At 42.1% G+C, this 15,864-nt stretch overlaps 1 protein-coding gene across 1 annotated transcript in view; it reads left to right on the forward strand.

Annotated features, from left to right (window-relative positions):
• The window catches only part of shroom4 (shroom family member 4), a 60,506-nt gene that overhangs the window by 17,437 nt on the left and 27,205 nt on the right, over positions 1-15,864 (forward strand). The window contains exon 2 of the mRNA XM_070854452.1: positions 5,524-5,675. Coding sequence (XP_070710553.1) covers positions 5,524-5,675 — 152 coding nt within the window. The remainder of the gene's footprint in view (positions 1-5,523; positions 5,676-15,864) is intronic.

Consider the following 15,864-nt stretch of genomic DNA (forward strand, 5'->3'; position numbering starts at 1 on the left):
GTGTGTGTGTGTGTGTGTGTGTGTGTGTGTGTGTGTGTGATCTTCCCTTAGCTTGTTTCATTCAAACACATGACACAGTGATTCCGATCTTTAAGTGTAAATGCTTTTCCGAGGCCTGCACAAATCCTCTTTTATTCCCTGGATGTCTTCACGTAAACAAACGAGAAACTGTTTCCTTCGTTTTATTCCTCGGCAGCGTTTGTGTATCTGTGTGTGTTGTGCAAATGTGTACGTGTGTGTTCATGCAGATTCAGCTTGTGTGTCTTCACAGTCGAAGAAATGACACAACTTTTCCCAAACTGTGCTTTCTGCCAGGGTGTGTGTGTGTGTGTGTGTGTGTGTGTGTCTGTCCCATAGTGCCCCATGCGTTGTTGTGTATGTGTACACACACATTGTTTGCTTTCAGACTCCTTTAAATCTGTGTCATCCAGAGAACTATTCATTTTCTCTGTCTCGACCCAGTAATGTGAGGTTTAACATGCATGTGTTTAGGTGCCGCCTTGCAATGGAAGACGAGCACACACACACACACACACACACACACATATGTGTAGGAACTTGGGTAATTCCTGCTGTTTAATATTAAAGTGCAGATGCTTGCTGTGTTAATCATTTGTTAAGATGCACAGATACACACCCTATCACACACACACACACACACACACATACTGACACATACTGGGTTTCTCACACACACACACACACACTCAGCTGCAGGATCATTTTGTGCCCCACTGTTGAAGATCCTCTGACTGGAGCTGATCGTTTCAGTTTTTGATAAAGAGGCTGTTGTTTGATGCAGTTTGGTGTGTGTGTGTGTGTGTGTGTCAGGTGATAGCTTAGTGATGACAACCTGTGACCAGCATGGGGATTCCCGGGTTTTTTTTCAGGGCACAATAAGGGCACCGTGCCACTGTACACACACACACACAGACACACACACACGAGGCCATGAAGTCACCAGTCGGATCTAAAAATAAAAGGGTGTGTCTGACCTGTGTGTGTGTGTGTGTGTGTCTCAGCACACAGAGAGAGCATTCTTCTCCAGTCTCCCCAGTGCCTCGGGTGACCTCACCCTGTCTGGACGTCCCACAGCAGCGTGGCACACACACACACACACACACACACACTGCACAGGCATGTTGGCCAGACTGGAGTGAAACTGATCCAAAGCGCTGAAACTGACAAAGAATCAGCTGAAAAGATGTTTATTAATCACGCAGGAGAATCACATGGAGCCAGGAAGGGGGAAATAATCAATTATTATTGATGAACCGGCATCAGTAGAGGTGTTTTCTTGCTTTAAGTCTATCTCTGGTCTATCTGCTGATTTATTTATGACATATGTCAAAATATTTCAAAGATGCACTTGTTGCTGAGTGTGATCATAAGATGCTACTGTTCACCAGTATTGTTGTGTTTTTTTAAACTTCTTTTGCAACTACCCGTGTGTTTTTTCCTCTTCAGTGAAACAGATGAAGTATTATGAGCATCATTATCCTGAGGAACACGCCGTGATAGTGTTGCATAACAGTCAATTAATCAATTAGACGATCATCAGAACAGCACAACAAATTTAGTTAATCCTTTTAAAAGTTTTCATTCGCTGCTTCTTCAGCTTCAGGAGAAATTATCGACAGACTATCATAACGCACTCTATGCTTTCCATCCTCGATAGCTAGTGTGTGTGCGTGTGTAAGCCAAAATGTCAAAATGGAAAATAATGATGTCAACCTGCAACATTTGAAGAAATGAGCTTCGGTTAATGACTTCATCAGCCACACACAGAAAACTGACGTGTGCCGTCTCTGCCTCTGATAAACTGGCTTACTTACTTATTATATTGTGTTGTTTTTTTAAGTTAATGTGTGTTTACTTTGTTGCTCTCGTCTCCCTTTTTGTCTGATTATGTGTCAGCACACCAGAGCAGTGGAAAAACCAAAGTCAGATTCCTTGTGTGTGTTCACATACTTGGCCAATAAAGCCGATTGTGACTCTGATTATTACCACACTGTAATTATCTCCTGCATACCTGCTGGGGCTCAGTATATCTAACCTTCTCCTCTTTCCTCCTCATCTCCTCCTTCATCCTCACCCCCTTCCCTCCCTTCATTCATTTGTTTCTTATGTTTTTCCACTCCATGCTTTCATCCTCATTCCATTTCCTGCCACCCCTTTCTCCTCATCTTCGTCACCCTCTCTTCTTCCCTTTACATTCGCGGACTTTCCTTTCCTCCCACCCTTCCTCCCTCCTCATACTTTCCCTCAGCTTCTCCTCACCTTCCCGTCGTCCCTCCCTTCCTTTCTTGTCCTCCTGCTGCCCTTCCTCACTTCATCCTCCTCACCTTTATTTCTGCTAAAGCTATCTCCCTCATCTTCACTTTTCCATCCTCCCTCTTTTTTCCCTTCCCTTGCACTCCTCTACCTTCCCTCCCAAATTATCCGTGGGAAAATGACAGGTTACATTTTGAGCTTAACGATTCACAGATTTTAGTGTGTGTGTGTGTGTGTGTGTGTGTGTGTGTGTGTGTGTGTGAGTGTGTTTTAATCTTCCAGCACCGTTTATCTCAGTGAAGTCCAACATGTATTACATTGCTGGATAATGAGAGGTCATTTTATCACTGTGTATTTGAGTTTCTTAACCATCCATATTGAGTGTGGGAACTATATATATATGTGTGTGTGTGTGTGTGTGTGTGTGTGTGTGTGTGTGTGTGTGCGATCCTCATTGAAAGCGCTGTTAAACATTCCACCACTGAAGCCATTTCTGCCTCCGGTTTGTTTTCATAATGAAGAACTCATTAGACACAAATGAACATAAACACTGTGTCAAATGCATTCAACTCATGCCGGAGGCTCTTTTTTTAATGTGTGTGAGTATATGTGTGTGTGTCGTGTGTGTGTGTGTGTGTGTGTGTGTGTGTGTGTGTGTGTGTGTTCTCCTTGGTTTTGGAATGTGTGTGGAAAAATCTTAATTTTCACAGAGCATAATCGACAATCCTTTTAAAGGTGGAACCCGGAAAACAACAGGAGATACTGGCATGTGTGTGTGGGTGTGTGGGTGTGAAACAGAGAGACAGACACAGAGAGAGAGTGAGGGAGAGGGAGAGAGGGAGAGGGAGAGAGAGAGAGAGAGGGCTCCTGTGATGTGCACGATCCTTTACTGCCTCCCTGTGAGGAGATTCTCTGTTTTCCTTTCATGTATGTGGGAGCCAAAGGTCCAGGTCAGCTGCAGCTCATGCTTTTGTGTCTCCAGCAGCATGTTGTGTTTGATGGCCAAGAGATGGACTCACACACACACACACACACACACACAGAGTTAAAAGTAACTATGTTTACATGCACAGTAATGAAAATGACATTATTCTGAATTTGATTCGGGACATGTAAACGACATATTCTGTTTGGAATTAGACCTTATTCCACATGTAGCATTTTCCATGTCAGACATGTTTGACACGCCGACATTTTATGTTTTTTGGAAACCTTCCTGGACGTGTTTAGAGTGGATTTGGAATATATGTTCCAATTTGGGGTTTTTACCATAGTTTTCAACACACGGCCTCTCACCTGTTTACTGCCTGTCAGCTTTGTGGTAAAGCACCAACTAGCCAACAGTTTGTAAGCCTGAGGGTAGAGATGCTTGCCCAAAAAGAAAAGCCCACATTTCTGGTCATAAAGAGAAACACGGCTACTTTTAGACACTCAGAACAGGTTCGCCACTGGTGGGAAAAAAAATCCTGTGAACCAAAATGGCTCAAGTGGCTTCATCTGTTCCACTTCACTTCATTCGCAGCTTCACGTGAACAGGAATATTATTGGAATATTCATTTTCATGAGCCATGTAAAGGGCTTAGTAGTAATATTGTCTTCTTTGGAATAAGGACACAAACTGCTGTGTCTGACCACAGCAATACTGCTTGTGTTCAGCTCTGCATTTGCACCTTTATTGTTGTGTTTGTATGACAGGACCCTGCGAGTATTATTAACAAAGTGCTTCAGGTATTGGCTGAATTCCCCCTTTCTTTGTCACATCAAGGGCCTGGATGGATGCAGATTAAAGCTGATAAAATTAGAGGAAAACAGACGAGGATATCGGTCTTAATCTTGACAACAAAGCCAGGTATCTTGACAGCGGTGTTAATTCATCAGCCAGGTCTCGAACTGGATCCCACCTGAACTGGTTTAAAACATATCAACACTGAATATTAAACAGTTTGGCTTTGACGAAAACAGACCTGACATCAGAAGACATCAAAACTAAAAGCGGTGTCAAAGCTGCCCTGCTCAAATGTGGTTGCCCGCTTCAGGGTTTTCCACGTTTGGAGTGGAATTACAGCAGGATCAGATTTTAAAATGTTAACCTTTGAAGCCAGAATTCGTGACAGCATTAGGCCCAAGAGAGCGTGGCAGAAAGCACGGGCTGATATATGAAAGATCTCGATTTATGTTTGAGTTGGCGCGCAAGGCAAAGCTCCCCGCTGCGTGTCTGTAAAATCCTAAAACCGTAAAATTAGACCTGTGTTTCCATGACATGCATTCCTTTGATTTTTGCTGCCGCAGCTACAGAATGCATGAATGAATGAATGAATGAATGAACGATGGATGGAGGAAGGGTCTCGATCCAGGTTTGAACCTGGAGTTTGCATGTTCTCCCCGTGTCTGCGTGGGTTCTCTCCGGGTGTTCTGGCTTTGGTTAATTGGTGACTCTAAAACTGCCCGTAGGTGTGAGTGTGAGCGTGAGTGGTTGTCTGTCTCTGTGTGTCGGCCCTGTGATTGGCTGGTGACCGGTCCACGGTGCACCCCACCTCTCACCCTAAGTCTGCTGGGGTTGGCTCCAGCTCCCCTGCGACCCTGACGGATAAGTGGTATAGATGATGGATGGATGGATGGATGGATGTCTTCAGTTGTTTCTTATACAGCAGAAGTATGTTGTTACAGGATTGTTTTTAGATGTTGGAATGAAACCATAGAGCCGTAGTCTCTTCCTGCCTGTTGCCCAGTCAGTAAGGCGGTCACTTACCCCTTTCATCCTCCTGTTTTCTCATTTTCATGTCCGACGAGGTGATTTATGGCTGAACTCAAACATCGCATCACGCTGCGCCACACACTCATCAATGTTTCACCCCTCTGCAGCCTAAAAAACCTCACTGAAACATCCCAGCAATGCATTAACAGCACGGACCTCACCACTGTGTGACCCCAGACAGCACACACACACACACACACACACACATTCAGAGTCTATTACAGAGGAATGTGATGGGTTTCTGTGGGATGTTTGGTTCAGGCTGTTTTGGAGATGCTCTTTAGGGCGCTGTTGCCATGGGAACAGAGACAGTTGAACAAAAGTGGGTTTTAAAGGAGTCGGCTTGGCAGCAAGGAAGTATCTTTGAGTGACTTTTTTTATTCTTAACCACGTGTTTTTTTTTTTCCCTTTTCAAATCTGAATGCGCTTCTGTCTGCCGTCCAGCTTTCTCCTCTTTTATCTCAGCCGATTTACTGCCATGTCTTTGTCTCCAGATCGAGGACGGAGGGAAGGCCGCCCTGTGCAAGAAGCTGAAAGTTGGAGACGAGCTCATTAACATAAATGGATCCGCCCTCTACGGCAGCAGACAGGAAGCGCTCATCCTCATCAAGGGATCGTACAGGATACTGAAGCTCACAGTCAGGAGGTAAACACTCGACTCGACAACAATGTGAAATGGACGCACAAAGGGCTCACATTTGCACATCACCATTGTTGACACGCACATGAGATATCTGCACGCACGCAGCTTCTTTTCCTAAATATTTTCACCACTTCAAAGTGAATACTTGAGTATTTGTCTTCCAATGAAGGAAGTGTGTTTAACGACCAACGTTTTCGGTCGTCGTCTTCTCACCAACACTCGAGCCGTCCTGGCGTTGGCTCACGCTGGTGGGAAGGAAGGTGAGGGAGGAGACGAGGAGGAGGTGGCCGCGCTCTTCCTGGTCTGCGAGGAATCTGCTAGCCCGTCATGCAAACACGCATCAAGGCAGCGTTTCACAGGAAGTGACCTTTGACCTGCAGGGTGTCCGAAGGAAAGCTGTTAACCTCTGATCAGCGGGGAGGAGTGGACGTCTGCGATTGTGCGTCTGTGTGTGTGTGTGTGTGTGTGTGTTAATAAAAGTAGCATATGAATCTCAGAGGAAACAAGTCAACAAGATAAATGATAGTTTTCAGTTTTCCTGCAGAAATAATTACAGGAAAATTCTCATATTTTTCAACCCGGGTCTTGCTCTCATAATTGTGGGATCATGCCAACTTTGCACTCCATTGCAGAAAATCAGGAAACACGAAATCTAACAAAGAAACTCGTCTTACCTTGTGTTGTTGCCACTTAGTGGATGTAGCTGGAAATGCAGCACACATTTTAGATGATATCTCTACTTTGCACAGAAAGAAACTTCCCTTCTTTCCATGTGCTTTGTTATTTTTGTCAGCTCCTGACGTTGATTCTTTCCGTAATGCTCAACTGGACCCTGGCTGAAAACCATTGTGGAAGATTTTACTGAGGTCCGAACTATTACTTTGTCTTCTCGGACAGCTCCAGACAGCTGCTTGGCAGCAACACGTCTTGTTCTGGCTCTGAAACCAGATCAGCCGTCCAGCAGTCAGAGCTTTTCTGCTCCTGTTTCTGCAGCAGGCAGGAACCCTGTCTAATGCTGTTAGACATGCACTTACAAACCATCATGTACACGCACGTACGGTATGAATGCACATTCACACAGACTCAGGCAGACAAATGGACGGACAGTGATGGCTTTGGGAATGCTGCTGCTCATGAGCATGCCACCCACCTAAATCCACCTTGTGTGTGTGTGTGTGTGTCAGTGTCTGGTATGTGCTGCATGTCTGACTCTTACTGTAGGGGTTTTCCCAGCACTGTGTGTGTGTGTGTGTGTGTGTGTCCATCATTGTCCATATGTGCTCCACATGTCACAGTAACAGTTGTTTCTCTGTGGTTGTTCAATATTCTGAATATTTTCAATAAAAAGCACATTACAAAGTTTCTACACACGAATATTACGAATATAAAGGAGAGTTTAAATTCAGTGAATCTCTGTAGTCTGCAGTGTCAGCACACTAAAGAAATACTAAAACATTTAAGGTTCTATTAATGTATTGATTATTTTTGGTATACAAAAGGTAGACATATTGTAAGATTTCTCTGGATTCTCTGGATTGAGGCTAATTTGAAAAAATCCCAAATGACTGAAACGACTAATGCAGTGTTGAAACTGTTACTGGTTAATGAACTAAGCACTTCAGCTCTAAAAAAAAAAAAAGAAGTGAATATTAAACATTTTTAGCCTTATTGCAACACTTTTTATTTTAGTTTTCCGTGTGGGTTCTCAAAGATTTTTATGAGCTCAAGAAGTTGAAAAGCTTTCTCAGCGTATTGGGAAATCACACAACATGGAAAATGCTAAACTTAGATGTGAAACACCTCCAAGAATATCGCCTTGTAAAGATGACATTCAATATTATAATTACCTTTAATCTTTGTGTGAATGAATCAGTGTGTTTTTATGTGGTTTGTGTGCGTGTTCCTCTCCCTGTGCCCTTATGGAGCTCTTGCTTGTATTTTGGCAGGAGCGCTCTAACCGTGGCCACGCGCATATCAATTAAAGTCACTTTGACTGACGAGTCACTGACACTAATGGCCAATCATGGCTACAGTATCCGGGCGGGACCATGTTGCACTCTGACCCCGTCTGCCTCTCCACCAATCATGTCACAGCCTTCGCCAGCCGGGGTTTAGTCATTACTGTAGGAACAAGGAACCCTCTGGAAGGAACTGCAGGAGTCTGCTGCCAGATAACACACACACACACACACACACACACACACACATATGTTTCGCCCACGGATGATGATCACATTTGAACACTTGGCTCTTCTTGTATAATTTTAACAGTGGAAAAGGGCCTTTAGTCAAAAGCCAAAAGTTGTTACCACCTCTTTAATAACACAAGGGGACTGTTGATACGGAGATGGGATGTGAGTGATGTTTCTGTTTAGGCCATTATTAGGAATGTAAAAACCTAGTGTGTGTGTTTGTGTTAATGTGTGTGTGTGTGTGTGTGACAGAGAGAGACGTAGTTTTAGTGTCACAAAGGCTGAAATAAACTTTATGGGCTTAAACCGCAGTGAAAGAAAGTCACATGTGCTGCGGGTTTGACGTCTGTACCACCTGCAGGCACTGAGCCGCCAGGTGCAGTTTGAATGTGTGTGTGTGTGTGTGTGTGTGTCTGGATGGATTTGATGGTTTTAGTTTGACAGTTTGTAAATGTATTAGTTGGGTTTTTGGCCTCTTGGGGGCAACAGAACAAACTAAAAACACAACAGTGACACGCAGCATTATGGCCATAAAATAGGAGAAGGAGAGTTGTGTTTCTGCTCACCTGATGCATGAAGATCGAATATTCACTCTTAATCCAGTTGTGGGTTTGTGTCCAACACATTTATGTGGCTCTTTATCAGTTAAATCCCGTCTTTAACTTCATCTGTGTGCTGCTTTGTTAAAGCTGCATGTACTGTACCTGCAGCTGATGTGATAAAACGCTCCCTCTACTGAGGATGTGAAGCTTTTTAAACAAACCAGGAGCTGGTTGCACAAACAAGTTTTAGTATGATACTTAAGGCTTAAGTTCTCCTTAGCTGAGGACTTTCTTAAGGGTGTTGCACAGAAAGAGATTTTACTGCAGTTTCTATGGAGACTGTTTGTTTGCCTCTTCCCTGGATTTTCCCTTAATTTTCTTCATTTATCACTTTAAACTCGGCAGTGTTGAGTTTGAAACAGAGTCTGAGGTACCTTTCTTCACGTTTTCCCCCTCATTTTACTTCCTAAGGTCTTTTGTGCAACGGTCCTGAAGTATAAGACCAAGATGAGGAGAAAACCTTAAGTGAACAGGAAACCTCAACAAGAAAACTTAAGGGTGTTTTGTGAAACTTATTTTATTTTACGGAAATCTGAACTTGAAGATGTTCTGTGCAACTGTGTTAGTCTGTGTTAACAGTGTTAAAGTGTTAGTCAGTGTCGTGATAAGTTCCTCAAACAGACAGTTTTCTGAAACTAAAAACTAAAACCGCAGCTTCTTCATGCACTGCTCCTCTTCTTCGGTCCCTTTTTTTTTTCAACACAGCTACCTGGTCTCCCAAGATGGCTGTCTGCCAAACAGTTGTCAGCATTTCTGCCAAGCTGCAGGGACTCCACCAGTATGTTTTTATATGTGTGCCCACGCGTGCGTTCATCTTTTTCAGCAACTGTGTATGTGCCTTTTCTGTTATTCTAAGCTCAATTAAAACTCACTTAACCTAAACTGAGATGGAGTGTAGCAACATGGATTTCTTATACCCGAAACGCTTGTCTTGGAAACATCAGGAAATTACTCACTGGGGTTCCCCGCTACAGTATTTTACTGTAGGAGCATTTGTGAATAAATGGGCTTTTTTAGTGGAAAGGAAAATGTACACAGTGGATTTAATTACATGATGTAGATGCAGAGGAAGGAAATGTGGAGTTGGCGAGCAGAGATGATGATTTGTTCAACTTTAGCAAAGGGTTGGAAAATGGTGCTTTTGTACAATTTTTCTACTAAAGTCTGGTTGGGAGGCTTTGAAATGGAGGCTTGTATTGGATTTATAAACGGGTGTATTGTATCTGACAGGTTTCCATTACATTAACAAGGAGTTGTGTAACACCGGAAATGAAAAACACTTGATTCTCATGTTTTTTGACTCCTAGAATGATGTTAAAACTCTTCACTGCAGCTCGTTCTCTAAGCCTTGTCCAAACATTTTCATGCACATGCATCAACTCTGGCTTAATTGTTTGAGCTTTTCCACCCATCCTTCGCATCTTTGTTCATTCTTTAAATAAAATATATTCAGTCCTCGCTGCATTGTCCTGTGCTGCTGAAAGAAGAGCAGGGCAAAGGAAGGCCCGCAGGCTAAATTTGGCAAACCACAGGAATTTACTGGGCTGCCCAGCACTTCAGTGGAGGGATAAGACAGCAGTGTGTTTGGGCCCATTTTAGTTTTATTTCAGGAGAGATGCTTTATAGACATTTTAACAAGCCAGCCGATGGTAAAAAGGACCTACACTGCTGTTAACTAGTGTTTTATTTTCCTCCTAATTAAGACGTCCACTGTCTTAAAGAATGCAGTGTACTCCAACGAAGCAACATAAGCACATAAATAACAGCAACAGATCGTTTAAGAAGTTCAGTGCCTGACTGGTTTTTGGTGAAAGCTTCACCTGACGAGGTGGCTCGGACCAAACTGCAGTGAGAGGTACCAGTTTGAAATGTTTTGGCAGCTGAAGGACGTCATTACCCAGAAAGCACCCAGTAAAAATGATGGACTATGTAATAAATTGAACACTTACGCACTTGTATACCACATGATTATGCTCACAATGATAGAGGTTTAATACCACATTATTACATGTGTGATTTACAACTGCATCTGCAAATAGTTTCCATTATTGTTGAGTATTAACAGACTGTTTAGACACTGAAGTTTGACAAAAACCTTCCAAGGTGAAGTCTTCACATTACGTTTTGTTTTGTTCAACACAAAAAAGCAGCAAATCTTCACATTTCAGTGGCTCAGATAGGCCACATTTTTGCTCGATAAATGATTTATAAATGTCTAAATGGCATTCAATAATCAATATTCTTGCTGTTGCTTAGTCTTGATTAACTAATCCAATAATCCATTAATCCACTAAAGTATTTTGCCCATAATATGGTGGTAAAGCAATCCCACAGCAAGCTCCACTCATTAAAGGAAAAAAAAACAAAACAATCTCAACGTCTACAGTTTCGTCCACTGTTTCATGAAAACTGGACAAACTCCGTCCACTGAAGCTCCAGACTTTCTTGCTACCAAGTGGACATTGTGGTCGGATTGTTTTGTCAGTGGCTGTTTCCAAGGTATTGAATGAACTAGAGATCTAAACCACAAATATGAGTTTCATGGTAGGTCAGACCAATATGCTGTGTGCGCACGGTACTGAACTCCCGTATAAAAGACAGTTAAATTATGTTTGAAATCTTTGTGAAAGTGGATATAAAAACAAACTGCGCAACACATGCTTACAATCAAAACACACACATAACTGCACACTGAAATGTGCGGTAGAGCTAAACAGCAACCACATAACGTCATATTAAATCTTCACTGCAACAGTTCTACTTATTAGATATTGAAAGAGGAACTCTGGGCTCACGTTTTTGCTGAAACGTTAATAGGAAATGTGACCTCGCAGCCCTCCGCCCTCCTTTCCAAAGCTGTATCACCGCTAGTGAAACAGCAGGAGTATTTTCGTCTCTTTACATCTTTTTGGGTGTTTTTAAGTGATGAATTTTCCAATATATTTCTGGAAGGGAAAGAATGTTGGGGATGTTTTGTTGGCTTGACCTGGAAATGTTTCCTCTATAGTACTTCCTGTTTTCACCGACCTTTTGTTAGATCTGTACTCCGTACTGTGTGTGTGTCTGCGGGCGGCCATGGAAGAGGCCGGAGGACATTCTTTGAGTTTTGCATCATTTCCTGTTCTTTCCAAAGTTCTTTCCCCCTTCTACTTCCTGTCCACCTTGGACTTAATGCGCTGGTGAAATTTGTGTTTATGTTTGTGTGAAAAGAAGCAGCTTTAATGGGAAGCGAGCAAAAGACTAAACAGTTTATTTACAGCTGCTGATGGAATAGGAAATGACCCTTTAGATGCATGTGTGTGTGTTTGCGTGCAAATAAGCTGCATGGACAGATCACCTCGAAATGGTATAGCCTTAATAAACACTTTACTATATGGTTTTCAGGTTAATGGTTGGCGGCTGAGAAATAGTCCACCACACAACCCTCTGTGCACGGCTTGAGATATGATGTGCTAATTGTGAAGCTAAGCTAAACAGTTTCGGGCTCCAGCTTCATATTTAACCTACAGATATGAGCGTTATCAGTCTCATCTAACTAGAGCTGTGAGGATTAGTCGATCAATTGATGTGTTTTCAATTATGAAATTAACCGCCAACTATTTTGCTATTCAATTTATTGAGAAGAAATATCCAAAATATCCGATTTCAGCATCTCAGAGCACTTTCTGGTTTCTTTACTCCTCTATGACAGTGAACTAAGTATCTCCCAAAGTAGTTTGTGGACAAAACAAGACATTCAGGAAGGTCACCTTCGGCTTTGGGAACTTTAGCCCTACATCTAACTCTGCACCCAAATGAGTGTATTTCCTAAAATGCTGAACTGTTCCTTTTAAGTGCTGCTCATGGGATATTTTTCTGTGTCGAAGCCTTACTTCATGATTCAGTCTTATTAGGTGTGAGCATGTAAAATCTTCATAAAACCTTCCTTTTCCCCCAAAGAGAAGTACAAGAGCATGTAAAGCATTCAGCCCCTGTACCCAACCCGGATATATATTGGGTTGTTATGCATGTTAGAATATTTTAGTTCGGATATCCTTAACATGAGAAGATTTAGAAACAAAAAAATTGGTTGTTTTTCGAAAAATCAAATAAAGTAAAATTCTGAAATTCAAGTCAGGTGGGTTTGGTCATTTCATCAAGAAGTGTCTCCTCTTCTCTGCCTGGTTGTGCCAGTCTTCTGTGTGCTTGCAAGCAGATGTGCAATGTCCCGTGGGGAGAGAAATAACTCAGAATTACCCTCTTGGGTTGGCAGTACCAGCTGTGTTCAGCCAGGTCCTTTCAGTTTCAGACCCCTGCAGCACCCAGTGGTGTCAAGTCAACGCAGCTTCATCCCTATAAATGTATTTATTTATTGAAAAATACTTCCCTTCCATATTCAGTCTGTTTCCAAAAGCTTAGCTCACCTGCTACTCATTAAAAAGGGCAGCTGTTTGTTTTATTTTTACAATATCAATCTTTTCATATCACATTCTGCCTCACTTTGGAAGGAAATCTCACTCAAATTCAGTAGCAAATCAAAACAAAAGTTGGGAAAAGAAAACCCATCAGATTACAGGGCAGCGATGCAGGAAATATCCCACAGACCCAGAAGCAGGCCGGAGTTACGTGGCAGCACGAAACGCTCCCAGCTGCAGGAGGAGTGAACATAAGGAAATTAAAATGATAATTACAAGAGAGGCTGATATCATGTTTGATGTTTTGTCAGGGTAAACAGGACTTTATGACAAAGTTCTTTCATCTCAGCGCACTCTTTCATCTCTGCCGCACATTAGCTAAACATTTATTTTGCCGAAGGCTGGACGTGGAGAAAGAAGAGGGGATGAAAGAATAGAAAAAGGGAAAGCGGGTTAAAGAGAAAAGAGCAGGGGCAACTTGAGGTAAAATGAATTTTTGACATGTTTTGACACGTTCCCTAACTCGTGCATCAACACAATCCCTTCCTTACACTCATGTTATCATGTTAACACTATATGGAGTTACGTCAAGAAACAATGGCACGAGACGGAAAGGAATTAGTTGTGACCTGAACCTGATTTAATGTAATTCAGTGTAATGTAATTATCACATTGTCAATCTGAGGAAAGAAATAGATCAGACATTTGTAGCTACAGAGCCAGATATTTCCCTCGGGATGTGGTGGAGACCAAAAATGGAGCTTTAAGGAGAACAAATATTGGATTGACCTTCACAAACATGACTCCAAATGAATGATTATGCTGCTGTTTGCATAAAGACAAGTGTTTGCGAACAGGTTAGCCATAAACTTCACGAAGGCCACAACAGGGATGAGATGAAAAAACAATAGAAAACATGGAACATTCCTTAATGAACTTTTACAGGCAAACCTTTTGCACCAAGACGAACATGAATGTAGCGAACTTTTTTTTTTTATGATGCTGTGATCACCACTAGTGGAGGACTAGTGTGGACAGACTCATTGTAATAGTAGACTTATAATTATTTGTGCTTTTCTGGATACAGCTTGTTTCTGCTGGTCCCAAGTGGCAAATTTCTTTTTTTGCTGCAGGTTAAAGTTGAAATGAAACTCTAACCTATATACATATACATTGTAGTATTGCTACATATACTTAATTAAGGAATCTGAGTACCTCTTTTACCATTCATGTCTTAGAAAAATGCATTTACAGTATATTTCTCAAAGTAAGCTACTGAATAAGATACTGTTTTGGTTCTGAAACTCAGGTGTCATATTGGCACTTGGACATTGGAGCCCTAGTGACATGTCTGTTCAATTTTAGTCTATCCCAATTTTTTTTTAGATTTTAATATCCGGCCAAAACTAAGATCAAGGATATTTCTTACTTGCCTTCCTCTAAAATTCTCGACTCGACTGTCCTCCTCCTCTTATGTAATCTGTCTCTGTTTCAGTCCTCAGTGTTGAACGGTGAGCTGCTTCAGCAGTGCTGCTCAGTTTCAGTTTTTATTGTTCTCGTTCATTTAAAACATTTGTTGTCATCTCTTCCTGGAAGAGTTCATCTCCCAGCGCTCCGGCTCGATCTTCTTTGTGTACATACAGGCTCTTTCTTTTAGTTGAGTTTAATTTTCCTTGTTCATAGATGCTTGTTTCAGACTGTTAGAAGGAGGTCTGTGGGCCCATGCACACACACACACACACTACCGCAGATGGATTGATGGGCAAAATGTGCACACACACACACACACACACACACACACACATCCTCTTGTTTAGATTTTTGTACCACAGGGTCCCTGGAGACCGGGGCAAGACTGAGGTCTGTGGTGCCAAGAACCATGAAACACAATAGTCTGCCCCCCATCACTCCTTCCCAAACTGAACAATAGACATTGCTGACATTCCTCAAGACCTCTTCCTCACACACACACACACACACACACACACACACACACACACAGATACACCATCCTGGGTCTGATTAGGGCTCTGACTGTAAATGATTCTGGTTGTGACGCTGTTAAGGGTGAATTATCGACATTGTGGACAGAAAAGTATGAAAGTATGTGTGTCTCTGTGTTTTAGTCAGTGGGTTACTTGTCTGCTAAAACATGTTAGATCAGCAGGATGAACAGAAAGGGGGGGCGGTTTTGGCCTGAGGGATAGAGAAGTGAGTTTATGAGGTTGGCAGTTTATTAGGGTGGTTAAAAAAAAAAAACAATTTACGTAAGAACTGAGGTTCTTAATCTCCCACGATTCTGATATTTATTAATTAGCTAATTCCTAAAAGGTACTGCTGTATGTTAATGGTTTCTTACATATGTTGATGGAAATCTGTGTCCATGCTCAGTATCCACTAACCATAATAGTCCGAAGGAGGAAAAAACTAATTTAGTTCGTCAAGGAATGCATGACGAAAGGTACGTTTTGGATTTAATAATCTCCTGTGGAGGAGGGAGTTTGACATGACTCAAACTATATGGTACATAACTGGTGGTTAAGCCAACTGGTCTTGACTGTTTGACTGGAACATGAACAATAGAGTCATAGAGAAGTGAACTTTGTATTTGTTGTTGTTTTCATGAGAGTACAATATCATCACATTACACATTCACGTTATAAAGCTGCTTTCTCTAAACTGTTAGCAAACACTTTCCTACCTATGCACCCTGTAGACACAGAGCCATGTTTATGTTTCTGGCAATTTAAGTCTAATTCACTCTCCTTTTAGCTCCATTTTGGTTTCCTCCAGCTCCTGAGGGAGACATCTGGCTCTTTAGCTGCTAAATGCTCCACAATGTTCACCAGCTAGCTGCTAACTTTGCCTCTTTCTCATTTGTGTGCTGGGCTTTATCGCTAAAACAGGTGCTTGCTGTGTCTGGAAACATGCTGAAGTGCTTCATAGAGTTGAGGGCAACGTCAGAGTCAGGTGATTGTTTTTAAGTTGTCAAGTCATGACCCGA

This window comes from Pempheris klunzingeri, chromosome 23, assembly GCF_042242105.1.
Source record: "Pempheris klunzingeri isolate RE-2024b chromosome 23, fPemKlu1.hap1, whole genome shotgun sequence".
NCBI classification, from domain to species: domain Eukaryota; kingdom Metazoa; phylum Chordata; class Actinopteri; order Acropomatiformes; family Pempheridae; genus Pempheris; species Pempheris klunzingeri.